Source organism: Falco biarmicus, chromosome 15 (genome assembly GCF_023638135.1).
Source record: "Falco biarmicus isolate bFalBia1 chromosome 15, bFalBia1.pri, whole genome shotgun sequence".
In the NCBI taxonomy this organism is placed as follows: Eukaryota; Metazoa; Chordata; class Aves; order Falconiformes; family Falconidae; genus Falco; species Falco biarmicus.
In genome coordinates, this window is record NC_079302.1 from 12713458 (window position 1) to 12734098 (window position 20641).

Below are 20641 nucleotides of genomic sequence, written 5' to 3' on the forward strand. Positions count from 1 at the left end.
TAGAGAACAATATCCAGAAAGAATTTATTGCTTTGATAAAACCATATTGGGAAGTGGATGCATTACACTAAAAAGAACAGAATATATAAACCATTTCTAATCCCTCTTATATACAGGAAGTGCTGCAGATCTTGGAAGCTGTCAGATTTGCACTTGCCTTGTTCAGAGAAGCAATAGCATTCAAGCCCAGTAAAATCGATTAAAATAATTCATTTGTCCTTTAGTCAAATTCTAAAATAATAGTGGAAAACCACAATACAGCTTCATTTCTTCCATAGTTGCATCTGTACACTGTGAGGTGAAGTAAGGTCTCACAGCAGTATCCTGATACACCATGAAAGAGATAATGGAAAGTTAGTGATCCAGTTTGTGGTCTAGGAAGGGCTTTCTTACATTTATTTGCAGTATGTAATATGTGTGCTTACATAACCACGTGAACCCTTAGAAATACTTTTGTCTCTAATTGACTGAAAAATCTGTTTTTCTTTAGCTGGAGACCAACATCTTGGCTTGAATTTAAAGGTAAGACACATATGAAGGTTAATTTGTGATGCATTTTGGGAAAAAGGGTGTTATAGAGCTGATAGTTTACAGTTACTTAAAAGAAAATTAATTTGTTGCCACTACGGAATCTTTTGGAGTACAAGAATGGCTAATCATTCCTTTTGAAAAAGTATGACTATATAGGAAAGCAGGCCAATAATTCTCAAATCCTGAGCCTGACTTCATCAGGTTTTTATCTAGTTTTCCAGCTGGACCCATCTGACTGCTTTCATAAGCTTGAAAAAGAATACCCAGAAGTTTAGTTTCTTAGATCAACTTGCTGGAATATTATTTACAAAAACAGTCAGTTCTTCCATTGTCAACATCACTTTTTTTTTTTTTTTCTTCAAGTTCTTGATCACACATATTTTCTTTTGAAATTGTTTGTGAAGTTTGACTCATTTAGTCAACAGTGTCTTGGTATGTTAAATTACATGGCATCATATCCTTACAGAACTTTACTGCTGTTTCATAAAAAAGTGGAAGAAGTTTGCATATCGATCATGTTCACCTCAAGTAAATACATTAGTATAAATTCAGCCTGTGGTTCTTTCCTGATGAACGAAGTTCTGAAAATGTACAAATAGGTACTGGGGTATTTTTTACCAGCAAAGGGAGGACAATGTACATTTTAATTTATTCACAGATTCCCAGTTAGGGACTGAAAGTTCATATCATAATTGACTATTCTAAAGTCTTATTTAGTACAAACTAACAAATGGGAGCAATATCCATCCTGTTTGGTCAAGAAGCTTTGTGTTTATATAACTTTTATGTCAGCCATAACATTGTTTTGAGAACTGTACATCTCTGACAACTAAGGAAAATATTAACAGTTTCAAGTGTCCACAAGAGACTGATGGCAGTGATAAGTGACAAAGTGATGCAAAGATGGGTAAATGACAAGTTGTGTATTGTCAGTACTGAATCCAACCTTAAATTTTGTTGATATAAAAGAAACTGTTTCAAAAGTTCTGTTTCTTAAGTTCTCCAACAGTGATGCTGTTCAGAGTACTTCAGGAAAAAATAATTGTTAAAGCAGATCTCATTTTTTATTTCTCTGCTAGGAAAAAAAATCATTAGCTGAAAATCTGATATGTGGAAAGCCTCCGCCATCCCCAGGTACTTCTGATTTTTCTATGACTTTACTATAATCTTCACTTTAATAATATGCATATGTATATAAAATACATTTTCCTGCTTGTATTCTCTAAGCCTGATGCACGGGGGAAAGTATTTCTCCTGTACAGGAAATGAAAGTGCTGAGTGCCTGTGATGATATCAGGCTTTTTATGTTAGGTGTTTTAGACTTGTTTTCAAACATCACTCAGGTTGGAAAATAAAGTCTTAAATAAACGACTGTGAAGCGATGTTACGAATTTAAACTCTCCAATCCCTTAAGTTTCATTTACACTAGAGGATGTCACTGTTAAGTATTCCATTGCAACTGAAATAGTAAACATATTTCGTATGTGCCTTATTTGTATGTTATTGCATCCCTGTGACAACTCCAGGCACAGTGCCTCTGAACTTTGTGTGTTGCATGCGTGGGATATGTGCCTATTGTGAGTTCATGGGTTTTGTGTATTTCTGTGCTGTCCAGGTATCTTATAGCTTCTCACAGGAAGTTAACAGTGACCATAAGCGCCTGAAATGTTACTAAACACATGAAGCCGCTATGTCATCAATAACAAAGAGAGAGCTCTGGATTTCAAAACCAATTCTTGTGTTTCATATATATGCTATACTAAGCAACTGTTCTGTACTAATTTATATTCATGCCTGTATGCTGTTTAGATTATGCTGGCTCTTAAAAGTCTGACAGTAAGGGTAAAATCTCAGCCTTCATTTTAATAGGTAAGCTGGTTAGCCCTAACACATGAAAAGAAAAAATTGAAAGTGTGATCCATTATTACTGATGCTACAGTAGTATATCCACGGTTGTGCAGATGATCTAAAATTTTACTTTTGCAAGGACTGTTAAGTGACTTCTATTCAGTAACAGATCATTGAAGCCTGCTTGGTGGGAAGGAGGGTAAAGCTGTCATTACACAGGGATTAAAGTAAGGAGGGCTCAAGAGGATTGACTACTACATGCAGAGCATATACATTTTGCTTACTGCAGTAGGTATTTCTGTCTCACCTCTCTAGTCACCGATGCTAGGGAAAGGGAGATCTGCTGATTTGGGGTTTTTTCCCCTTTAAGAAAGGAATGTTTTCAGTGTCTAAGAGAAAAGATGAGAACCTGCAGCCACTCCACTATATAGCTCTTGTTCCAAATCCCCTTTTTCATTTTCTCTGGCCTTATCTTCTGGGAGCCGTGAGCTGATTTTATGAAGTATCACTCATATCTAATGCTAATATTAGAAAAAATGGATTATAATTTGCTGAAACTTGTATTCAAGTCTGAGTACCATTTAAATACATTGTACTGTGGCATTACAGATGTGTCTATTCAGACAAAGCAAGCGTGGGAAAATATGACTAAAGAAAAAATCAGAGAACTAGAACAAGAAAACTGCTGTCTGAGCATGGCATACCAGGTTGTGGTCCAGCAATCTGAGAGAACAAAACGGCAGATGCAAGAACAGGAGTTACAGCTGCAGAGACTAGAACAAGAAAACAGAAGACTTAAAGCAGTTGCAAAGAAGTCACATAGAGAAGGTGGGAGAAGCATATAAGCTATTCTGTAGTTATCTTGTTTGATTTTTGTAATTTCTTACAAGCAGTTCCTGCGGTACTAGGTTTCCGCTCATTGATTTGAGGAAGTATCTATGCATAAGTAGTTTTCAAACAGTATTTTCTGCATTTGTAGAAATATTGTCAAAGAATACTTACATGATCATAAAAAAATTACTTGGTTGTTTGAAATGTAATAATTTTTGTTAGTAATTTTTGATTGATCTTTCTTGTTGGATGTTTGTTTTAATAGAGGAGGCTACAGAATTACTTTCTCTCATAAAACAAGTACAAGAACTGGTAGATGAAAATGATGCTTTGAAAAGGACAGTCCATCGTTTAAATGTAGAGTTAAGTCGCTATCAAACTAAATTCAGGCCGTTGTCCCAAGAAGAGGTGAGAATCTTTGTTACAAAGGGAGTTTGTACTGAAATGTCCCATTGTCCTTTCATTCATCTTTGAGTTTTTAAGACTCTTCTCCTAAGCTGCCACAGAGTTTACAAGTGGCATATACTTTTCCTGACATTTAAAATAAGTATTTATCATTAAATCTAACAATAAATCTAATGTTAAGTCTAAGAAGTTAGATTGTCTCCTATATTAGTAAGATATTGAACTTCCAATTTTGTTGACTTTGTTGAATGTGTGTTACATATGTAACACATAATTAGAAACATGAGCTGGTTTGGTATAATAATTGTGACTGCAGTGGACAGCAGTTGGTGCTGGAAGTACTTACAGTATCTTTTTAAAAATCTGCTTTAGTGTCTAAACCTGAAAGGTTTACCCATGGATGGACCACCACCGCCATGGCTGGTAAGTAAAATATTATTTTCACTTATCTGTTCTTTGTAGGTAAAGTAGTAGAATTTCTTTACTGAAACAAAAGTACTCAGGGTATTACTTAGTTACTCTGCTGAACTATCACATACTCTACTAGTATTACAAACACTTCTTTTTGTTGCATAAAAAGATGTAAGGCAGAACTTCACAATGAATGTGTGCCGCTCCAGTTGAATTTACAGTCAGCTTCAGACTGCATACAATCACCAACTTTCAACTAATGAATGCAGATTAAGTACTGTTACCCTGACAATCATGAATACTGTATTTATTTAGTATTGTCTAGCATATAGTTTGCTTCAAGATCTATTGCTTAATTGTTAATCTTCTTAATTGTTAATGTTGCAATTATTTTTAACATGATTCTAAAAGAAAATAGCGTATTTCAGTGATTCCTGATGGTGGGAATTGTCATGGGTCCACTAGTAGCCTGTGAACTTCCGGCAAGGAGAAGGCAAATAGTCTGTGAAATTGAATGCATTTGTAACATGTAAAACAATTTCTCCTTGAAATGCTAATCGGATCTTAAATTTTCCTTCTTCATTGGTATTCGGAACTATTCAGAAATAGGGAAGTCCTCCTGCTCTGTTTCTAGCTATAATATCCAATCATATGTATTGAGTTTTAAAGATGCAGGTTTGAGAGTGTAAAAATTCCTTCCCGCTTACTAATGAATCTGGGCTAAATTTGGTTAACTGTATTCACTATAGTGTTTCAGTTTGGTCTCATGTTCATTTGCATCCACATTCTGCTATTACATATCCTGTAATATAGAAGTATATATAGTAATAAGTAATAGCTGCTTTTTAGTGAAGTGTGCAAGTGTAGCATCCAACCTTGTCCTTTTCCAAAGCTTGCTTTTAAAGCTGTGCTGTCAAGTGCTTCTGCAGCACGGTTTTGCATATGATGGCTGCATGCTTGTATAAGTCCTGCACTTTTGTCTGCAAGGTGTATACAAAAACCCTTAATAGTTTTTAAAACTAGCTATATGTAGCTGGAGAAGAAGTAAAACCAATTGAGATTATGGTTTTAACTTATTTATATGGTTTGATTTTTTTTTTTTTTCAGTTGGATATGAAGTATTTGTCACCCCTTCTGTTGGCATATGAAGACAGAATAAGAGAAAAGGAACAATTAAGTCTTGAATACGAGGCAAGTTGCCTTTTAAAGAAAATATACTTCTACATTAAAGCAGAAATAAATTACTGAATTTTTTTAAGGTGTTTGTCAAAGTTGTTTACTGCCTAAAATTAAAAGAGACTTTGTTTTACTTTTCCATGCATGATTATTATGCTGTCTTATCCTGCTTGGCTTGCTTATTTTTCTCAGCTTGTTCAGATGTAGAAGCAGCCACCACACTGACAAGTACTAGAATTGTGCTGTCTGAATAGAGTAAACCATAAGCAAAGTCAGCGGTAGAAAGAATTTACTGTGGCCATTCATAACGGGGATTCAGTGCCCTGTATAGCTGCTCTTCCAGTTACAGACTTGTGGATTTTGTGGTAGAAGAATATTTATTTCTATCTACTTAAGGAATGGGTACTCTTTTTCCTCTTAGAAGTATTTTTTTGTCTCTGATTCTTTGAAAAATGGTGATTTGCTTCAGGGTAGAACTGTCATAGCTTTTCAAAATAATTTATTTCTTTAAAAAAACCAAGCAGAAAACACCGAGGGTTTTATATTAAATGTCATTCACACTGAAAATGTGTAGTATCATTATTAATTTCCATAATTCAGGTTTTTAAATTCATATTTTAAGGATCTACAGCTTGTTTAACTCAAACAACACTCAGCAAAGAAGTAGCACAATTCAAATAGCTGTTATTTTTAATCAAATAATACTAGATTAGAAGTTAAGTATGAGTATCTGAATTAAAGATGAGTGAGGAGTGAGATAATATGCTGTTAACAGAAGTGTTCGAAGGCACTCAGGTTTGTGTATTTCTAAAAGGTTTTGTTGATGCAAAAATAATAAAAAAACCCCCTTACCTCTAAATATGGAGTCCTTTGTCTTTCAGGAGGATATGAAGAATTTTAAAGTACGAGTTCAAGAGTTGGTGAAGGAGAATGAAAAACTACATAAGCAATTAAATAAAACTGACTTCATTACCCCTACAGAATGGCAAGTACATTACTAAAATTAATTCATGCTCAGTGTTGCAGTGCACTGCTCTTTTATTTGTATTGATATAATCATTCATGGGTTTGTAGTTAAGCACGTAAACGAGTTGGTCTTGATCAACCTAATCCCCCTTCTGCAGCAATTTTAAAAACTTTGTTTCACAATGTAGCCTCATGGTACCAGGCATGGCTGAGGGTGAGGATACAGCTTGGCAGTGTGGGAGATGTTCCTTGTGCCTAAGCCTGTTGATGAAATATCTTGGTGATATCAACTTGAAACTCGCAGTTTTACCTGGAAAATTATTTTGATCTTTGTTTAAAATTGTTATACTTCAAAGACTTGTTCCGTAAGATTCACAGTCCATTTTCTTAACCTTAACTCCAACCTGGATAGTGTTGATGGGGGTGAAAAAAAACTTCCGTTGTTTCATTCAGCTGGTAATGCTTAGCATCTTACATCAGCACTGACCTTCCTGTTACAAATAACAAATGTATTTTGTCATTCAGTTTTCACTTCATATTTATCCATTCAGATAAAACATGCAGAGTCTTAAGTGGTTAAACAGTATGAACTCTAGCTTAGCTATTAACCAGTTCGTAAGGGCTGATGTACATTTGCTTCTTTCTCTTATGCCCACTGCAGTAAATGTCACAGTAAATTAATTCAGTCAGCTAAACTCACAAGCTGCTGAGTATAGAGGTTTTCATGGGTGCAAGTGGAGGCTGATTTCCATTTCTGTGTTTGTAAAAATCTTCAGGGCAGACTGTTTAAGACTATCATTTAATGGTAGGGGAAATTGTCCCTATCTAGACCTATACAACATAGGATACATTTTTATCTCAGTCAGGCCACACACAAACAAAGTAGATAGACGTTTTGTTAGTTACAGTCATCAGAAATCCTCTGTAACAGCCTATTTTGCTACGCTTTGTTTGGGTTTAGGCTACTCTTGCTGATTCATTCAAATCAGTCATTTGATTTGAAGATCAAACATGAGTAAATTCATGTGGCAACATCTGACATTTGTACTGTATTACTGTTTGCATTTTTTTTTTCCAAGAGATTCAAATACAATTTTGTAAGTTTACACTGTTAGAAGTCCAATTGTGATTTTTCTTTGGATATAGGTTAATATTTAAATTATATTTTATTTATAATCTGGTTGTCATTGCAGGCAGCAGCTGCAAGGTCAGGCCAAGCTGGCCTTGGAAGAAAACAGTCTGTTGATACAGCAACTTGATATTCAACAAGCTAAAGCAAAAGAGAGTCAGAGACAACACATTGAAGAAGGTAAAGTGCCTGAGTTGCTAGTCATTTGGCCTACACTGAAGGTGGTACTGCAGGTTTGGTTTTTTGTTTGTTTGTTTGTGGGAGTTTTTTTGATTTGGCCTTTTTTGGGTGATGGTCGTTTGTTTTGGTTTATTTTTTTTTCGACTTCATATATGTCTACAAAGCATCACTGAATGCAGGTAACACTAATATGAGATCAAGCTCTGGATGTCAACTGACACTGAAAGGAAACGTCAGTATTGACACTTTACAGCATATATATATATATAAAGGTGACAAGAACTGTTAAACAGCAATACACTCATTTTCATAATTTAAGAGCACTTTAAACTTTACAGGTTGGTATTTGTGAGGTATTATTTGCTTATTTTAAGTGTTCAATTTAGAAATTGTAGGGGTTTTAAATTTCCTGCTTTAACAAATGTTTATCACTTAACATATTTAATTACAAGTAGAAGTATTTGATTTTTACACTTTAATTTGATACCGCTTAAATTTACATGCATTTTCAAGTACAATCTGTTCTCTATTTCTTTTTTATCAGACGTTTGTATTTGCTTGAATTCAGAACACTTGATACTCCTTAACTTGCCTGCAAATACTATTTCTTGACTAAGATTTTTATGCTGATAGTTATTTTTTTGCATCAGTAGATTCCTCTGGATATTTCTTGTCAATAGCCTTCTGACTGGATATTAGAAAGAGGACGTGCATGTTATAGATTCAAATCCCAAAACTGATTGTAAGATTTCTTAGTGAAGTATAAAAAGCAAAATTGAATCATAATTCATAATTAGGATGTTCTGAAAAACATTTAATTATGTGCGATTAACATAAGCCACTGATGAGAACAGTTTCCTTAAAGGAACCTATACAGCAAAATGCCAATTCTGAAATTTTTTATTCATCTGCCACCTGATTCTACTTTCCTTTCTGCTTTAAAAGTTTCAGAGTTTCTTGTTTAGAGTTTTATCTCTATATATCTATCTGTGTTTAGAAAATAACAACTCATCATACCCAAGGCCAGGCAATACCCCAAAATCAGGTGGTGTTCTTTCTAAATCTCAAAATAGCTTGATCTGGTATGATTGTCAGAACATCCCTAGTAAACACTGACAGATTTTTTTATCTGTTGCTGGAGTTCTCACAAGAGCCCTGATCTTCCATTCAGTTCCTACAACTGTTTCAGCAGTGTATGCAGTGCTTGAAATACATACTGCAAGAGAAACTCGGAGATCAGTGAAAAGAAACTAGGCGGGCAGTCTCTAGATGCTTGTCTTGCCTATTAGGCTGCAAAAGTCATGTTTCGTTTTAGGTTCTTTTCCTGAATTACTAAAACCTGAATCAGAGGATTTTGCAGAGTAAAACAACATTTCAGTGAGCAAGTAGCTTATAGCCCTGAAAAGAAGTAGTCTTGAAGTTCTGGCACTTTTTCAAAACAAACTACTTGAGAGCAAAAAAAAAAAAAAATCCAAACTGTTAACGCCAGATTTGTCAGTGTGTTTTGTGCTTTACATAATGCTACGAAAACCTAGGAATTAACATATTACTGGTTCAGTTGGAGTTTCACTAGATGATTGAATTAGTTCTGCATTACCCAGTTGTTTTTGGTTTTTTCCCTCCAAAAAGCTTCAAAATTGACCAGAAAGTTAATAAACTTAGAAGATAAGACAAAGCGTCAAGAAGAAGAGAAAGCAGAGTACCAGAAGCAGTTGCAAGTTTTACTTTCTACTTGTGAAGAGCTGAAAGCCAAACTGAATAGCGCAGTAAAAGCAGAGGAGCACTTTGCTGCAGTGAATGATTTGAAAAGGTATGTGTTTACATATAGTGTGCCAAGAAACAATTCTGCAAAGTATTCACAGGAACAGATCTGCATACCCAGCACTGTGTAGGTAGCAGCTGGGTGGAAGCTTGTGCTGGTAATTTAGGAAGGTAACAGCCAAAGTACAAAGAAAGGTAAAGTGTTTCAAAAGTACTGCCTCGCTTTTTGTAGGCAATTAAAATTACAGAAGGAAATCCCAGATACAGGGACAGCAGTAGAAGTGTTTCTGCCATACAGTACGTACTGCTATATACCTTTTTAAATAGTAGAAGCGGCGGCATTAAAAATACTTTTGTCAAATCTATTTTCTTCTCTCAACACTGTATATAAAACTTTATTATTTTGTCCCCATCTTTAGGAAAATGTCTGAAGGATCCTGAAATTGTAAACTAAAAATACCAAGTTTCTCCAGTCTTTACAATATGGAAATAACAAACGCAAAAGTGGCGTCATGCAGCATAGTCTGTAAAAATTTTTTTAAAGACCTTCTGTAAATTTGTTTACTTTCAAGCCTTAGAATAGTGCAAGTTACTGTTTCTTGGTACAGTGCCTTCCTAAGAAGTTCTTAGACCTTGTTTTTTGGCATTGCTAGTAATTTCCTTAAAAAAAAAAAAACAGGAAGGGAATACATTTGGACTATATAGAATATTTTTATAACTTAAATTCCATTTCAAGTGCGGTCAGGATTAATTATTTGAATAATTTTGTTTCTGTTATGCTTCATTCATGACTTGATACGTCATACGATTGTAACACCTCTCTTTCATGTCACTGCTGGAACATTAAGCATTCTCAATGTATCATTTCCATACCTTCAACACGGGTATCTTACTATAACTTAGCTTTTTTAGTGAAGTAGGTCTATACATGATGTCTGTTCTATGCTGTTGTTTTTTGCAGCTGTTTACAACAGGAGCAGGAGAAAAAGTTCCATGAGGTGGAAGACCTAATGGGAAAGATTGCATCACTGCAAGCTCAAAATAAGAAACTGCTTTTAGAGAAAAATAACTTTATGGCTGACAACAAGGCCCTGGAAACTGAGATGGAAAAGACACAAAAGATAAACAGGTGACATAAGAAAACGAATATATAGAAATACTTGTCTTTCTAAAAATAACAGCAGAAATATCTGTGAAAATACTGACATCCCACAGTGTGTAGTTTCTACCTATTACAGGAAAAACATGTTTCCTAAACTCAGCTTTGTCACATCTAAAGGCCTGGTTGTCCTGTAACTTTGCTAATAAACTTTATAGAAAAGTGTGGATGAAAACATATATCTACATGTAAATTAAGAATACATCTTTAATGCTAGTAGTTAGCTATAGCAGTTAGTTTTTTGTGTACTCACCTGAAAAATAGGGTCCTATGCTATTTGAAGACCTTATGAGTGGTTCAGAGTTGGGCTAACAATACTTTAAAAAGTAAAACCAATATTATTGTTACATTTCTAAAGAAATATGAGCTTGTAGCCATTGCACAAATTGTTCTTTTGAATCCTTGTTAGTGTTGTTATTCACACAACATATTGTAAAGAAAAACAGTCCCCAAAAGAAACAATACTTTGGTATTGGAAATGTTTCAAGCCAGTGTATTTTAAACAGTATATTTGATTGTTTGAGACTTGTATGAGTTGATTTGCACATACAGTGCAAGTTCTTTTAATGTCATTATTAATTTTGAATCTCAAGATTTTCCTTTTTCTGTTAATTTTATAGGCAATTAAAGAAAGAAGTAGGTTTTTGGAAACTGCAGTTGGAGGAAGCAATGGAAAATGAAGTTGCAGCCTATCACTATATAGCAAACCTCATTGTTTTGGCAGAGAAGATGGCTCAGAAACATGATGATACTGTTTTAGTGGTAATTACCTTTAAATAATTAATATGACTTAATTGATATTTCACACAATTATCATCCTACTGGCACAACTTATTGTTAGTTTGAATTAACAAAAAAGCTATATTTTCAGTTTAATGACGTAGCTATGTAAATAAACTTTTGCAAATGGGATGGGAGCAGCAAAGAATTATTTTCTAGAAGAGTAGTTAAAAGCACCTACCCTAATTTATAGAGATAACATAATTAAGCCTTAACTGACATCATCATTAGGGTGTGCAATAGAATATATGTGTGTGTGTGTATATATATACATATATATACACACAGGTGAGGTGTAAAAGAATTTAACCTGATTTTAGAGATTGGCTTCATATGTTGAAGCTACGTGTATTGAAAAATAGCACACAATCATAAATTTTTAATACACATTTCTGAATCTAAAGGTAAGCAATTATCCTTCAAGCAATTTGTATGGACTTTTTCCTGTTTAGCAGAAGTGTCTGGCATGGAAGTTACTGGGCTTTTTATAGGTACACTTTGTTTCCTTCGCAAGGTCTTGGATGCAATTTAAATTTTACATACTGAACTTTTATGAACATTTATGTACTTATGTCTTCAAATTGGTCCTGGAAACTATTTCACAAAACTTTGTTGAACAACAGAAGCAAAAAGCTTTAAGTAGCAGATGAAGGTTGTCATCTAGTTGGTAAAGTGTTGTGTAAAAAGATATTGTAGTGGTTAATTCCGAAGTCTAGAAGAGGACTATAGCAACTCAACTCCAATCCTTGTCTGCTGCAAACTGGACTTTAGGATTGTGAAACTAGGCACGATAAATGTCTCCTAGGAATGAGAGGAACTGGTTCTTATCTCCCACTCTCTGGTATATCTACTTCCAAATATTCAGCATACCACATTACAAATACCACAGAGGTCCAGAATTACTTGCAAGTACAAGGTGTGTCATTTGGCTTAATATTACCCCAGTAGATGTGCAGCATACTTTTGGCAGTAAAAAGCCTGTTTCAGAAGATGTCTTAACATAACTTTAATCAGCACAAGGCAGTGTAAACCCTATCTTTGCAAGTATGCAGTATTTGACATCATATTCTTCCCTTCTGAAACCTGCACCTGGAAGTACACACTAGAAAATCAAGTTTTATGCAAGTGCAAAAAGCTAAGAGCAGGTCTGCGGAAAGCAGCTTGAAGTGCAGTCAGACAGGCCTGCGCTGTCTTTAGACAGGTATAAACAGATCCAGCAGTTAGAAGCCAGTTCTGTCATGCAAAATTCCTTTTATGACAAGGATACTTACTTGCTGTCTGTTATTTCTCAATTTTGTGGCTTAGACACTAAACAGAACAGAAGTCGACTTTTTTTTTTTTTGGTTAACAAATTCTCTGTGTCTGGGCTGCCAGCAGAGATATTCTGAGACAAACTTTTCTACTGAGATAGTCTAGCATCAGTAAAACCTTTAAATATCCAGTTTACTTTGCTGCCTGGTAGAGCTGAATCAGAACAACCTGTTCCTACTTTTAATCGCTGAACTTACAGCCTGCCTTGGCAGGCTAGACTGCAGGTATCTTGTAGTCAAATAATCTGATAAAGTTGTCTAATTGGAAGGCCTAGAAAGCAAAAAAAATAATTAATGGGAGTGAGACCCTAATATTAGGAAGAGGTGCTACTGCGCACGACATATATTTTAAAATGTATTATCATTAATGTCAGGTTTATTTACTCAGTTCAGCTACTGCTGTTACCCTAGCCTTAGTCTTTTTTAATTCACTAATTGAAGAGTTGAAATTCATTTTATGCAGAATTAATCCAGAAGAACAGGGAGAGCAGAAAGGGTACGGCACTGTAATAAATTAGCCTAAATTCTTTCTTAATGAGGATTTTTTTAAAAAATCTCCATAGTAACCACATCTCCACAAAAATAAACGGAGTCTTAACTTTACTATTTCCAGAAATAGTGACAATCTACTGATAAATCCAGTCAATAGAAGAGCAAAAAATTTATTTGAAACAGTTTTGATAGTGTAACGCTGATGATAACTGTAATCCTGAGTTAGCAGCTGTCAAAACGATTCTTCTATTGTGTTGTATGAATCAGCTACCACACAGTAAATCAAAATGTCACTGACTGAGCAGGAAGCTCTCAGACCCCGGTGATGCTATTCACTTTGATTTCTGTGAAAGAAGCTGTGTCTCTGGAGCGATGCAGGGAGTTGAAGGTGGTCAGACATTGCTGATTCTAAAACCTAGTTATTTCTCTCTTGAATGCTTTCAGTGGATTTAACAGTTGAAACCTCTTAAAGTTTTGAAAGTATTTTAGTGCTTACAGCTTACGCAATTTTTGTTTGGTTTACTTTTTATATCTGAGAGAGAACGTAATGCTTATGAAATGATATAAACAGTCATAAGGCAGCAACCATTCATAAGCCAAGCCAGATTCCTTGCCTGAATCCCTGTTGATTTCAAGGGATCTTCTGAGAGCAGGCTCCTACATCTGGCCCAGAAGCACGAGTCTCACTCATACACATGGGATGCTTAGGTAGGCTTATATACATCTGTAGAAAAAGATTCAGAATTGGTTTGTTTTACAGTATGAGTAGTTATGATCCTTTCAGAATAAAACTGTTCCAGCTTATTATTTTGTTACTGACATAGTATTTGCAGTCAGTTGACACATTATTAATTAGCCATTATTAGAATAATTTTCAGGATTCTTATTCCGTCTTGGTTCTTCAGACTATTGGAGCTTAAAACAGAATAGCTTTGTCTTCCTTAGGGAATGTATTCTGTCTGCCCTGTCTGATGATTACCTTTATACTGTATGTTTGCAGGCCAAATTTTTGGAAAATGAGAATAATGGTGTTCTCAACAAAGTAGTAGAAGGTACTCTCCGCTTAGGAAGATTAGAAGAAAAAGTTAAGGTAAGCAGTGTTTCTAAGCTAAATATTATGTGAAGTATTTTAGATTTTTAATGAGAAAAGTCAGTAGTTAATCTTTGTCAGTGTTTTTGTTAAAGACCTGGATCGTTTTATAAATAATTTTCAAAAAGCAAAATAGATCATCATTATGGTTTCCATGAACACATTTTTCCATTGTATTTGTACATTGCATGTTTGCCAGGACATCACATATACATCCTTACCTGGAGAATTCTGACTAAATGTAAAAATAATTTAAAATTATACTTGATTTGTATTTTATTTCTGCTCTGTAGTGTAACCCAGTTATTCTCTCTCCTACTTTTTTTTTTTTGAGGCTGTACTAATGCTTCAACTTGAAGTCCATTACCATTAGATTTGGAAGAATGAAAAATATATCTCAAGTGTACAGTTATCAAGTACTTTCATATGGCTGTAGGGTAGGAGGTTTAGAAATGGAGAGGATGGTCAAACATCTAGCCTAATTAGAGAATACATTATGGGTTATCTTTACAACCGTCTAAACCAATACAAGGCATAGTGTGTGATTGCCATATAACGGCATATAGTGTGAAATACATTTGAAACTTAAGTTTTAGCATTTTTGGCACTAATGTAATTGGTTTTTACTGTAAACTCAAAAAAGGAAGGAGAAGGATATCCGGTATATTGGTTTCTATATATAACAAGTAATATATACTACTTTCAAAAGCTGTTTGTGCAGTTTGCCTTAAAGCAGAGTTTCCATACATGGTACTTTTCCAGTCCAGACCGATGCTGCTATTCCTAAATCAAATGACACAAACGTGCACCACCACGTTAACAGAGACCAGTTCCTTCTGCACTTTCCTTGTAAGGATCAACATAACCCAGGAATTAGCAACAAAGAAAATAAACCAAATTGCAGGTGAGAGAGCAGTCAGCTGAATAATAGCTAAAATCTGCAAAGGAACCCTTCATAAAATACCTAAATGCATGAAACACCACCATAAGATCATTCTAATTATACTAATACAGCTACAGAATAGTTTTAGCTATTTTCACCCTCATTCATGTCTATCTGAATTTATTAAACATCACCCCTACAAAGACAGGGGCTTATATTCTCCTTAAATATGTATTTTCTATAACTTAATAGAGCTGTGACTACTCTAAGGGATAAAGAGACTTGCATAGAATTAAGAAAACTTGCATGCAGCACATGCTGTGCATTTTAAGTGCAAACCAAAACTACATAAAAAAAGTCCTTCTTAACGCATCAACTGTTAATGGGAACTAGAAAAAACAGCCCGTAAGTAAAGTTCTTAAATATTGCTGTTTCTATTTAGGAAAAGTAAGACTAACCTACTTGTAAAACTACTTTTGTTCTTAATTTTTGTCAGTAAAGCAGAGGGCTTAACCAGTCACAAAACACCTTAATACTTCTTAGTTATATTAATTGAACCTCGCTAAAAGCTCATATCGTGTATTTTTTTGCTGAAAACACCTTAATACCTTAAACACCTCCAGTCAGGTAATCAACTTTTCTAAATAGAAGCTTTTTACATTTGTTCTTTTCAGTGATTTATGGAAAGTTACAGGGATTCTTTTCTTTTATGGATAAAAGAAGTATTTTTAATAAGTCTAAATACACTGTCAAGTTTTTAGTTTGGTTCTTTTTAGTCACAAGGCTTTTTCAATCCCAATATATAATGCAGTTCCTCAAACAGGCCAGGTCATATCGCACACCGATTTTTCAGGTGCTGCTGATAAAAACTTCAGGTGAATGTGAGAAGGCAAAAGGATTCTTCACTTGCAAAATACATGTTTGCCTCCCCAGCTCATGCACAGTTCTAACAGCCCTGAAACTTAAACAGCAGCTCACGTTAAGGGTACATGCTTCCTGCTCGGTTGAGTGAGATAGGTTGGAGGTCTCAGTAGGCTGGTTGTATCAGCTGGAGGAATGCTGCTATCAGCTGCTTCAGGATATCACAAATTGGGTAACTGCCCTGTATGTTGAGTTACAGGATAAACCTCTTATGAGGTATTTAGATATAATCTGTCTCCAGTGATAATAGTATTTAAAATGCATTCATTTTTCTGAAAGAGTGATACAACTATTGGTAACGTGAGCATTACACTATTCCTTATCTTAGAGGGTGTTTTCCATTGGCTTTTAGCCATCTTCAGCAATTTCAGCGAGATACAAGATAAGAAATACAAATTATATCATATGAGTTAGAGCATATATTCCTTGAGTTATGAGAGAAAAGCTTCTAGCCTATAGGTTTGAGTTACAAGCGCCTCCCATGTGAGTCTGTATTTTCTACTTTTTAGATATAGACAGGTATCTTAGGTTTACCTTGGGGTAAATTTGTTGCCTCCTGTCTCAGCAGGCACGTGCTCATCCAGAGCTATGTTACAGGTCAGATGCACTGCACGTGCGTCAAGATTCTCTGGGGCTTCTTCCACATCGCTGCCAATGTTATTTGAGGGGAGGAAAGAAGGAAGGCTGGGTGGGAACACAGCCATTCTTCACTGGAAACACAGGGCACATACCCCACAGACAGCGGCTGATGAAAAAGCTGGCAATTCCATTCCCTTTAGATCACTTTGATCTGGTCTTCTGGTCTGGAATTCTGCCTTTTAATGAATTCTTTGGGAGAAAGTAAATGAACAAAAATCCTGTGGTGGTTTTACATTTGGAAGTCTCAAAATAAATCAAGACCTGGCAGATATGTTATTAAAACACAGAATCACCGTGAAGATCTTTAAAGCTAAATAACAGGTTATTGCTAAAATAAAACCCCAAACCATGTCAATGTTTATATACACCTCTTTGTTACGTATTTTAAACTGGTTAACCACATGCAGTTTGCCCCTTATTTTCACATCAAGTCAAAGTGAACAAAACTCAAAGGAGAAGGGTGAAGTGCACTTGAGGTTTTTCTCATTTTTCACTGAGAAGTCTAAACACCTCAGAACATCTAAGAGATGGTTAGCTGTCTTGCTTTCATTATTCTAAGCATAGGCCTGGCCCACTAAAATGTTTTCAATTTCACTACATAGTTTCTCATGGTTGGCTCTCTAAATCTATCTTCTGTAGATTTATAAAAAGCAGGATTTCTCCTCTTTTTATTTATACAGACATCAGTTGCGAAGGGCAACTTAATTATTTAACATCTGCTCCATGCACTTTTTAATAAGACTGGAGTAGAAAGCATTAGAATTGATTGTTTATTTTTTTTTTAAACTCTGTTTTGGCAGTATCTAATCAGTCTTCTGGCAGGAAGGGAAAACAGTACTTACTAACAGTACTTACTAATTTGTATCTTCTCCCTGGAGAAGATACAGCCAAGGAAGCTATGTATAAAACCCGTATAATCAATATTGCGTTTAGGATTTGATATATGCTGTCAGCAATAATTGTAAGAGTCCTTGACACATGACTCTCTTTATGACGGAAGTGAAATGATACACTTAGATCTGCTTTTGCCTCATCATTATAGGTCCTTTCCAAATGAACTGTTCTATTGAATTAAACATCAATACAGAACCAGCAAATTATTATGCATAGAGCAGCTTGTAAGTACTAAAAAGAAACAAAAAAATGGTTAAAATATACCTTGCTTCCTTTTTTCCTCCAAACAATTTCAGAATGAAAGGTTAGCATAGCAGTTACTGTCTTGATGGGTTGTTTTGTTGGCTTTTTTTGCATTTAACCTTTAGAAGATACACTTTGTTCTTAAGGCTGTATTCATTTTGTCATCATAAAACATCCATCTAGCCATTTGAAACTGTTTGGATTGAGGCTTATTCTAAGCAGTCATTCAGTACCTACCTAGAAAAGGATCCACCTTCCTGGAATTTTTCCATAAACATTTTCTAAACCACATCTGGTCTCAGTCTTGGATACAACAGACCTAATGAAACATGGCTTCTAACTTCAGGACGTCACTTGCTAATGTAGGGGGGAACTTGAGACAGGGCAGAGGCAAGGGTTCTGTCTCTTGAGGAGATGCACAAATTTATTCTTTGCATCATGACCGTCATATAATAGCAGATAATTTTATTTAAACCTTTTAAATTTTATGTCTGTCTTATAGATTGTAATCAGAATTGAAAAAAGGAAGATCTCTGAAGAAGCACATGAGAATAGCAAATCAACCCTTCTGTCCTAATTCTTATCATATAGAAAATTGCCAGAGGCACGGGGTTAAAGTCAGTCCCCCTTGCACCTATTCATCTCACCAGTGTTATCAATACAGGTGGCTGTGTCCTTCTCTTTACATGCAGACTCGGAGCGAAAGCAACCAAACAAAAACCCCAGAGAACTACTTTTTTCCAGGTTTCTCAATTGTCAGGCAGGATAACATCTGACACAACATGCACTGGTATTTTTGTCCCAAATTACCTATTTGGAAATGCAAGGGCCTAGGTAGTACAGCATATAATACTGCAACACCTATTTTCCCTTCATTTTGGGACACGGTCAAGATCTTTCAGATACTGTGACTTTAGCTGAAGTACACAAAGAATCAATCCCTAAACAAATGTAAACATGTGTCACTGTTTGGAGTACTAGGTAGCTTATTCCCCAGGGTTAACAGGTTTTGCATAGAAAACAGGAATTATAACCAAAATTTCAAGGAAAGACATTCATCTTGCTGCTAAGAAAACACCATTACAAACAAGTATTCTTTCCCTCACGTTTTCTTTTCACGCACCTGAGATGATCTACATGCACAGGACAGACAGACATGCCCAAATTTACTCAGGCTTTTATCCGAGACAGTTTCAGTTGCCTCATACTTCTCTACTCAGTCGTAACTGTGAACTTACAGGTAGATCATTTGTGTACTCTGCCACTCATCCAAGTGTCATTACAGGGTTGTTCTGTCAGGATCAGAATTCTAACGCTTTCTATAGAGACAGCGAGACAATTTTCTTAGGTGGTACTTTGATCTCTTTTGGAAGGAATACTGATTTTTACTGGTAAAGGACAGGAGAAAAACAATACAGGACTGACAGAAAATAGCTTTGTTGCCTCAACAAGGATCTTGGGACCAGATCATTACATGTATTATGGCCAGCAGCCTGCATTTGTAGAAATATTTTGTTGCGTCTCTTACCCAGAATTCTCCAATTTCCAGTTTGTAAGTCAGTGCACCAGGTGTAAAAGAATTATGGTACCCAGGAGTATACCCTCCTGAAACTACTTCAGAAAAGTGTAAATTATGGCCTCTTCAGTACCAGCTGCTGCGCCTGTGATCATTCTTCATCTTGAGGGCTTACTGTATACCTGGAATGCCGTGACCTTGGGCAGACTGTCCTTTTCAGCTCTAGAAGAAAATATTACCGCTTTCAACTACATGTTATCACCCTATTCCTGAAATTTGTCAGCCCCATGTCTGTTTGCTGCTACCTGCTTCCCTTCAGAGAAAATTATTAGGAGGCTGTCTTGAACCAGTCAAAGGCGGTAGTATGCTGTGAGGGGTCCGTAAGGGCCAGCAGCTGCACGTGTCGGTGTGCCCGGAACCAGCGTGACCTGGCCAGGCTCCCACAGGCGAGTATGGAGCAATCTAGATGTTCTTCACCCATCCTGCTGCAGTTCTGCTGAGATAGCTTATGCATTTTAAATAGACTGAGTTATAATCAGTCAGGAGAGCAAGATCAGAACTATGTGTCCCTCGTATCTACTTTCATGCCCTAGTCATTAGGTCAGAAAACGGTGCACTGTTGCCCTTTGTGCCCCATGGATTTTGCAACCATTCTGCATGTGGGACACACCTTCAGCTGGCAAAGGAAGCGCAGGCGTGCCAAGCCACCAGAGGCAGCTATGGGACACGTAGGAGCCACAGGCCTGAATAATCTCAGGCAGAGTGCAGCTTAAAATGCAGACCTCCCAGCAGCTGGATAGTCAATGACCACTAGATAAAAAAGGGATTTCACCAACAGTATTGGCAGATTTCTTTATTAGACGTTTATCTGTTAAAAGAAAGAGGAAGTTCTCTCTAGTTCTTAGAAATAATTCTAGGCACCTGCCTGAAAAGGGCATTTCAGGTTCCAGGTCTGGAGCTGGAGGAGGCATTTACTGACAGAGGTGCAAGTTCAGCTGTTTTCCTGTGCTCTGCACTTCCTCCAGGTTAGCTCTAAGCAACCCTCGAAGAAGCTCAGAAGGAACATGTTTACCTTTGTCCTCCTACAGCATTACAAGTGCAAGCATCTAATTCTGCATTTTGAAGACTTCTCTGGGAATCTAAGAAGTTGAGTGATGTGACTGGTTAACTTGCAGGCTTCTACTTCTTTTCTTAGAACTGACAGGGAAGAGTTAGGGAAAAAAAACGCTATGGAAGTCAGCCTTAAATATTTAATGACTAAAGTAAAAATTTCAGGTAAATATTATTATTTTTCACTATTCTATTACCTCCAGAAAATGAAACTCCAAAATGATAAGAGCTAAAAACGAAGCTATTTTACAAGAGCTAAAAAGAAAACATTTTGTGGAAAGAATTATATAGCTTACAGCACATAGCTAAAAATGCCCTTTTATTTTTTTCTTCCTCCAAAAGGCATACTCAAACTTCCTGCTCTGA

General features: G+C 35.9%; 1 protein-coding gene across 2 annotated transcripts in view; it reads left to right on the forward strand.

Moving 5' to 3' along the window:
- CEP89 (centrosomal protein 89) overlaps nucleotides 1-20641 on the forward strand; it is a 35481-nt gene that overhangs the window by 6398 nt on the left and 8442 nt on the right. For both annotated transcript variants that reach the window (XM_056360911.1, XM_056360912.1), the window contains exons 6-17: nucleotides 491-522; nucleotides 1611-1665; nucleotides 2989-3207; nucleotides 3476-3618; nucleotides 3988-4038; nucleotides 5134-5217; nucleotides 6084-6191; nucleotides 7366-7477; nucleotides 9107-9287; nucleotides 10200-10367; nucleotides 11018-11159; nucleotides 13980-14069. In XM_056360911.1, the coding sequence (XP_056216886.1) occupies nucleotides 491-522; nucleotides 1611-1665; nucleotides 2989-3207; nucleotides 3476-3618; nucleotides 3988-4038; nucleotides 5134-5217; nucleotides 6084-6191; nucleotides 7366-7477; nucleotides 9107-9287; nucleotides 10200-10367; nucleotides 11018-11159; nucleotides 13980-14069 (1385 nt within the window). The remainder of the gene's footprint in view (nucleotides 1-490; nucleotides 523-1610; nucleotides 1666-2988; nucleotides 3208-3475; nucleotides 3619-3987; nucleotides 4039-5133; nucleotides 5218-6083; nucleotides 6192-7365; nucleotides 7478-9106; nucleotides 9288-10199; nucleotides 10368-11017; nucleotides 11160-13979; nucleotides 14070-20641) is intronic.